Raw genomic sequence first — 8,336 nt, forward strand, 5'->3', positions numbered from 1 at the left:
GCATCCACACTAAGCAGCTGCTGGCTTGGCCACATCACCACCGCATGAATCTTATCTGCCGTTTGCAGTTGATGGTTTTTTTTAAATGGGGAAGTGTTGACTGTGGTGGATTTCCCCCCAGCTGTGTGCTTAATTACATCAGCTGTATTTTATCTGAATTACCAGGTGAAAATCAAATGTAACCAGTTTACTGTGTAAAAATGTAGTACCGTAATTTGCTTTACTTTGCAGGAAAAAGCTAAATCTCCTTTTGATCGTAAAGCTACCATTTCCTTCAGAAGGCATGGTTTGAAAGGCGGCATAATAAAAAATTATTTCATTCCTCAGTTAATCAAATAAAAACAAATCAATGATGACACTGCAAATATGCAACAGTATGTCTGTCATATGTTTCATCTGTGTACACCCCTTTCGGGCAAAAAAATAAAACATTTATATGCCGATATGTCAGCACTACAAATCTTAGCAGTACCATTTATGGCCCTTGTCCCTCATTTTTACTGGCTGTAATGCACACAAAAGACAATGCCCAAGGGTCTCGCTAAGAGCCTGATTACACCACGACAGGGTTTTAGCTCACTTATCAAGGGCACTTTGTTCTCTCTGACGGCACCGTCCAAATAGTCACCTAGAAGCCAAGACAGACTGTCACGGGGAGAGCCAAGATATCACAGCTCCGCCTCCTCATCCCCTCCCTCTCCATGACAACAGCCACATGGCCCATGGCCTCCCAGCTCTCTCTCTCTGTTTCCCTCCCTCTCCCTCTCCCTTTCTCTCCCTCTCTCTTTTTCCCTGTCTCTCATGTGCACCTATAACTCTCTGGCACACATCAAACAGCTCATTCACTCATATGGGCCTTGATGCTTCTCTTTTGTCCGCTTTTTGTCACCGGAATACAACTTCCCAAGTCGTGAATCAGCTCAGCGCCCCGCGCTCCAGTGCCTTCTGTATTCAGGCTTAAGGAGTCCGAGGAGTGCGTGGCGGTGGTGGTGGTGGCATAAGGCTTTTCTAGAAGAAAAAAAAAAAGTCTGTTTAGCCACAGTATTGAATGCAGCTGTGAATTTGAAGGAAAATGGATGGGTACTGACCCTTCCCTGCGAGGGAAAGGAACGAGTCAGTCAAACCAGTAAAAAGAAAAGAGAGAAAAAAAGGAAAACTGTTGTGAAATATTATCCCCTAACCCTTTGTATAGAAAGGGAGACTGGGAACAAAGGGGGGCCCAGTGTGGGTAAGAGGTCCCTGAAGGAGAGTGGCAGCACAAAGCACGGAGGGACATGCTTGGGACATGCTTCAGTCTACGGCACATCGGCGGCGGCGATACATAATGTATCAGTGCCAGGTTTGCCCTCTGAGCACAGAAGGAACAGGAACCGAAAAGCAAACTAACCTATATCTCGGTGCACTCTCACAAAACAAAACACCATCTTGTCTTGCCACTGATGTACTAATTATTTTCAACATCATTCGTACACACACACATACACACACACACACACACATACACACATATGTATATATATAAAATATAAAACCAGGCTTGTTTCATTTGGTTGCATGTGCCTCGGCGGAGTCTGTGTTGATCCTAGAAGTGATTTGCTTAATTAGAGCACAGCTGGACATGTCTGGGAGTGGGATGGGCTCGGGGAGATGACTGGCACCTTGGAATATTTCCTGTGGTGATTTATGTCTTTGTTTTGGCATTAGGAGAGACAATGCTTCGCTAAATCACATGAGGCTTCTCACAGCAAACAGGGTGTTTATGCCATCAGTCGTCTGGCGGACTGATACTTTTGTTAGACCGAGCGTGCAACCACGCTCAGTCACGTAACGACCTCTTTCTGAAACTCACAGGTCTGATTTGAGGCCATTTTAATAACAGGGACACACATCTATAATTCAGGTTTACCAGTAATTGTACTACTGGTGAACAAAACACTATATCAAAAGGACTACGAGCCTTCAATTTGTGCTCTGAAGGAACATCTTTTTGTCAAGTCGAAAGCCTTTTCTGACAGCAGTCAAGCCGTCAGTGCCCTCAACTCGTCTCCTCTAAAGACAGGCTTTCCTCTAACTGGCAATATATTGCAAGAGGAATACCTCATGGAGAAACTCAAGGATGAACCTTCAAAAAAATAGACACACAAAAAATGACGCAATTATTCTTGGATAGAGAAAATAGAACTGGCTATGAAAAGCAGCTTAAAAAAAGTTCTCCTCATGTCAAGTTCTTCACAAGAATGTGAAAAAATATTGATAAGTAGTCCATCCAAATGAGGAAGTATTTACTTTACGCTCAACAGTAGGGTGGGGTTGGGAGATTGGTTTGTTCAATATCAAGCAGAGGCAAGCTTGGGAGGGCCATTTCAGTTCTACCACGCTGAGCGTTGACGACACAACTGCCGCAGGACGCCAAGGGGCAAGACTGGACATTACACATTACTTCGTTAGCTTATATTAGGCCCAATGTCATGTGAACTGACCAGGAAAGATATATCGTCCATTACTCCCAATTTCCTGCCCTTACCTAATGAAACTCTAAACTGGATTTGCTCCATGACAGATGATCATTACGGACACAGCGGCTCGTTTGGGGCTGAGTGGCACAAGATGTTTCAGGGTTCTTTTTTCTCCCTCTCTCCAGCAGGATGGTAGTTGGTTAAATATTAATAGTTACTCCGGGGGAGTCTCGAAATAATCGAATGTTATTTCCAATCCAGTGAACGACAGAAAACACACAGCAGCTATTTCTTTCTTTCTTTTTTTTTTTTCTTTTTAAATCAGGTCAAACTTTTAACATTAGGTTTGATCAGCCCAAATTGTAAGGGCAGGCCTGACTCACAGTAGTGCCACTGTTCCTGTTATGTGCCCTCTAACAACAGCTGAGTGAGAGTCTCCCATTCAGAGCACAGAAGGAAAGCCTCACACTCAAGGATCTATGTAAACAGAACCTGGCTCAGCCTCTGAAAGAGAGAGAGAGAGAGAGAGAGAGAAAGAGAGAAAGAGTGTGTGAGAGAGAGAGAGAGAGAGAGAGAGAGAGAGAGTATCAGGCCAAAGGCCAGCAGGTCTAGCATGGGAGGTGCAGAGCAGAACAGCAGCCTCCACCGCGCTGTGACTGGGGATATCCCCAGGCTGAGTTAGGACTGCTAACCCTAACTCCGGGGCCGGCTTCTCCTGGAGCCCTGAGATGGAAAACACCTGGACCTGCTACAGCATGTCACGCTCATGTGCCCGACCAAATGAGAAGCACAGCACGGGATGTTTCTGAGCCCAAAAAATATGTGCAAAAAAAATCTTCGAAAAAATCTTCAGAAAATGGTGGACGGCTGAGTGTTGGTTATGTGAATTATAAGGTGTTCTCTCTCGCTTCAACTGCAAGGACAGATGGCGTTCTCACAGAGGACTGCAACACATCTGGAAGCATTAGGACTTGCCTGTCGGTGGACAATTACACTCCTCTCAAGCTACCATAAGCCAAGTACTTACAAGGGCTATCTTGTGGCTGTTGGAAAACTAATAATTCTGCTTAGGTAGTTATAATCCTTTTGTTACCCTGTCCTTTAGCTACCGCGCAAAGCATTTAAATCTGGCATGTGTCACCGAAATGACAACACAGCTGCCAAAATGTCAGACTGAGGAAAAGCTAGCGGTCAACAATCAGATCCCATCCAACATTAGAAGCATCGAGACCACTTCCTTTTTTTACGATTTCTTTACAGTTTCCAAGGGAAGTCTGACCAATAATTGTGAGCCGCACTGGTTTCCTTGTAATTTTTTTGTTACGTGCCATGCCCAGATGATTTAACCACGGTGGCCGATGGCAGTCTGGTATGATTAGTGAGCCATATTTCCACAATGCATGGAAATTGAAAGCGATAAATAGATGAGTGAAAATCTATGTTTCCCATAATTCAGTGCATGTGTCCCGCATTGTTAACGTGTCGGTTAATGTACTGTGACTGGAATCTGCTCTGAGGGCCGAGATCTCTCTGCTGCGAAAGGGGGGCTCTTGACAAACACTGTTAAGCCACAAGAGGAATAATGTACCAGAGGTTTGACAACCAGCCCTGTGATAAAAACTCCCTCTGCGTGGTATAAATTGAGGGACATAAAGAAATGTAAAGAATGCGACCTGAAGTGAAAGCAGACTGTGATGCATGGAAAGTCTATACTTCATCGCACTGAAGGGAGAGCCAAGACATACATTTGTGGCTTGCAAGGCTCACAGCCCAAACACCAAAGAGCCATCAAGTGTCTGTTTGGTGGATAGTGTACCAATCATTTGATATAAGATCTAGGTCACATCAAACCATTTGAATTAACGGAACATGGTACAAACCATTGGTACAAAACATTTGAATTAACAAAATACAAGTGTGGATTATGTGACTATATACCAACAAACTGCAAAAGCTAGTCAGGCTTGTAATCATCTAGCATATTATGTAAGACAAGAGATCTCATTAATTATTATTGTTCTTTGGACAGTGAGTGATCTTTGATAATCTTTCTTATCACTGGCAAAACTACTTCCCGGCCTATCTTGACAATAATCTGGCTGGAGCAAAGTCATTAGGTTCACTTCAGAATAAGGTTACATAATTATTCTTTTTTTCACAATCCTTGCTCCCAATCAAATTACATAACAGCAGTAATGAGACGGTGCAGCCACTGTGTAAACAAAAACAAATTATAGGAGGGCATCAGAAGAGTGTGAAATGCTGACTGTTGCAAGATAGCTAGGGTGGGTTAGGTTCCGTCCACCGCAGATGCAGGGTTCAGATTCTCTCTCCCTCTCCAGGCAATCCATACACACTCCATAAGTATAAAGGTCACATTTTTGTACTGCATGCTCGCAATCTGTCCCGAAAGCACAACATGCTGAGCACATCTCTCTGGCTGCAGCGGCCGAATCATCTCCGTTCCGTTGACTCAGTTCAGATGGAGCCTGACAGAGGCCTGACACAGATTATAGTGATACTCCAAGTCAGGCCAGAGCCTGGTATTAAGTTTTAATGCCACAAGGCAACACTGTGGCCTTTAAAGAGCCCTCTGTGTGTGAGTGTTTGTGTGTGTGTGTGTATTTTTGTGTGTGTGTGAGTGTGTGTGTGAGTGAGAGACACAGAGAGAGAGACAGTGAGAGAAAGAGAGAGAATGCTTGTGTGTGTGTGTGTGTGTGTGTGTGTGTGTGTGTGTGTGTGTGTGTGTGTGTGTGTGTGTGTGTGTGTGTGTGTGTGTGTGTGTGTGTGTGTGTGTGTGTGTGTGTGTGTGTGTGTGTGAGAGAGAGAGAGACAGACAGAAAGGGGAAAAGGCAGAACGAGAAAGCACGAGAGAGTGTGTGTACCATTCAGTGGGTCAGATTCTTTGACTGGACTTGTCAGTTGTGTGCCTACTCAAACAAACACTGACAGCCTCTTTACATTTTGCAAAAGCCTTGGAGCAGCTGTGCTTATCCTCACACATGGCAGTGAATTAAGTTTTAGAGCACATGGCAGTGAATTACGTTTTAGACCACCACACCGCCCAACAGACTAGCAAAGCTGTCCTCTCAACCCCCTGCACTTGTCATTTGCAATTACAACCACTGTCATTTCTCTCTCTCTCTCTCTCTCTCTCACTCAGTTTCTTAACACCGAAGACATGTTTTAACAGGTGTCTTTATCTTGTGACTTTCTTTACACTGTCACAAATACAAACAACATACTCTGCATGTGTGTGTGTGTGTGTGCGTGCGTGTGTGTGTGTGTGTCAACATTGCTTTTGATCACATAAAGGTGCTTATCTGGTGTAGCCAAGTGTCGTTTTAGCTAAGTTCTTGCAGTAAAGGCCCACTTGTTCTTTCATCCACCTTCTTCTTAAGCCAAGCATGTATAATAGTCTTACACTAATTGAGTTGAGGTTAAACTACAAGGGCAGAGGTACTTGTCAGAGCACAGGCCCACAAATGTCCACCATTACTGGTTTTGTTCCTCCAAACTTACATTCGGTCAGGAACAACACAGGTAGTCTATTACTTAGTCCACCCAGCTTCTTATAGGGTTCACCCTTGACATACAGCTTTGCACCGCATGCCATGCTGTAAATCAAATGTCATGAGGTGTGACTCACTGTATATACCATGCCTTAACTTTGCAAATGGTGGAACATGTGCACGTATGCTAACACATGAACCTTAACCACCAAATAGACTAGCAGTATAGCAGTTAAAAGAGGAAATACAGTATTTCAGATGAAGATTCTTCAGAGTTCTCCTTTTCTCATGGGAGAGTGTACAATGACTATACAAATATGCCACTAAACATACACATCCTCCATAGTCCAGTTCTATTACATACGTCCCTGAAATACCAGAATATCTCGTTCATAGCCCTCATATTTGCCACACAAATCAGCCGCTCCATTGTGTTCTGTGTGGCAGTCAACATAATTGTGGTTGTCATGTTTCTGAAGTTGCACTGAACTGGTCTTACTGGTGGGGAGATATATACAATGCTTCCTTCAACAGAAGACTGGCATTAATGTAAACTGCAACACAAATTGCAACTGTGTGAAGTCATATCCCTAAATTATAGAGTAGGAAAATGAGAACAATGACTTCATGGCTATCTTAAGGCCTCAAACGAAGCGTCCTAATCCTGAGGTCAATCACTAATTTTAGTTCCAACATAGGCTGCATTTGCGTCTGAATGATCACATTAAATTAGACGGTTTCAACAGCTATCAAGGGTGCATCCAGGGTCCTGAACCAGACGAGACATGCTAAAGACACTCCTACATACATGGCCGTGTGCAACACTTTGAACCCCATGACCGTTTTGAGGATTACCAAGCTATCCAAGTGCTTCTATCACCAATAGATTGATTACAAAAAGACTGCCAATGCAAACCGGGTTAGTAGTCGCGGATGGCGAAAGAACCCGGAAAAGCCAGAGGCGAAATGTGGCTGCCTGCGTTCTGAGAATAGCAAACAAAGCGATTTCTGGGGTCAACTATTAGACTCCAGATATTCTTAGAAAATCCGTTTTACGAACACACCTCAATAAACAGATGTATTGCCCCATTTCTGAAGTAATAACGTGCGTCCAATAAACAAACAACTCCCATCTGTTTGAAGCCTTTGACGGGCTTGATCGATACGTTTAAGAGCACATATAAACAAATGGCAAATATGCTTGAATTAATATCTCTCGTGCATGATTCTCAGGTGGTTTAGGATATTTCTAAATTGTACTAAAGGTAACGTTGCAAGTTAACATCAGTAAGATTGATGTGGAAGCTGTTCTAGTGAGACATAAAATCAAACGTGCACTTACAAATTTCTTTTGAATGATATTCCTCTTGGGTCTTTCCCTGCTCATTCTGCAATCCAGATTGTATTCGCTAAAGATTGAGTCGCCACATTAATTTTGATGTAGGCTACTATTTATGGTTCCGTTGTTATAACACGTGATAATTTAAATCCCGGGTAGCGATATGGCGAGGTAGACAGAGATTGTTTTATCCCTGTGTTCGATTCTGCAGAATCACAAATCGCATAAAGAAGATTCCAAAATATACATCCAAGAAGAGGAAACCCCGGTTCAACACGAAAAATCACCACGGTATAACATATCCACCATAAAGCATTTCAGAATCTTCCATTAGGCATACAAAAAGCGTCGTCAATCCTCCAGAAAGCGCAGCCCGCAATCGCAGTAACGTCCCCCTTGGCGATTATCTATCGTTAAATGTTACATTGTGTCGGGGTAAATGTCTATATATTTCGGTGAAAATGACGTCCAGAGTTATTTGACCGTTGTTATCAGATAATGTGCGAACTCCTCGCCACCAATGTTATTACGAACTGCTGGTGTCTTTCTTCGGCAGCACAGTCCTATCACAACGCATGACCACATTTCGCGGTAACTTTAAATGCCTGTAACTTTACTGTCCCCAATTAAACGCCCAAACATTACCCCCAATTTGTAGATGATTACTAGTTATACCAAAGGGCAACTCTGTAGGCTAAAACGTAAGCGAGGCTATGTGAAAATGGAGAAATTATTTAGTCACATATGTGGTAAAAAATATCAGCAACCAAACTGAAGACATTTCGGATTGTTCAGATATCAGATTACTTCAAACAGGGCCAGTGCTGTTTATGAAGTCAATTTGCAAAACTGGAAGCATTAGTGATCTGAGGCCTTTCCCACAAGCAGACACATAGCGCTGCCCTGGTGGTCTACTGTGCTTTATTTATATCAAGTTGTAACTGACTACGAGGGCGATTGACTTCAGTCACTTGCCGGGGTATTTCACAAATCGGTTCGTTTAAAATAGCATAGGCCACACACGCCTAG

General features: G+C 43.3%; 1 protein-coding gene across 1 annotated transcript in view; it reads right to left on the reverse strand.

Annotated features, from left to right (window-relative positions):
- The window catches only part of jarid2a (jumonji, AT rich interactive domain 2a), a 40,635-nt gene extending 32,512 nt beyond the window's left edge, over positions 1-8,123 (reverse strand). The window contains exon 1 of the mRNA XM_031575742.2: positions 7,311-8,123. Coding sequence (XP_031431602.1) covers positions 7,311-7,355 — 45 coding nt within the window. The 5' untranslated portion in view covers positions 7,356-8,123. The remainder of the gene's footprint in view (positions 1-7,310) is intronic.
- Positions 8,124-8,336: the final 213 nt, after the last annotated feature.

The sequence above is a fragment of the Clupea harengus genome, chromosome 11 (genome assembly GCF_900700415.2).
Source record: "Clupea harengus chromosome 11, Ch_v2.0.2, whole genome shotgun sequence".
In the NCBI taxonomy this organism is placed as follows: Eukaryota; Metazoa; Chordata; class Actinopteri; order Clupeiformes; family Clupeidae; genus Clupea; species Clupea harengus.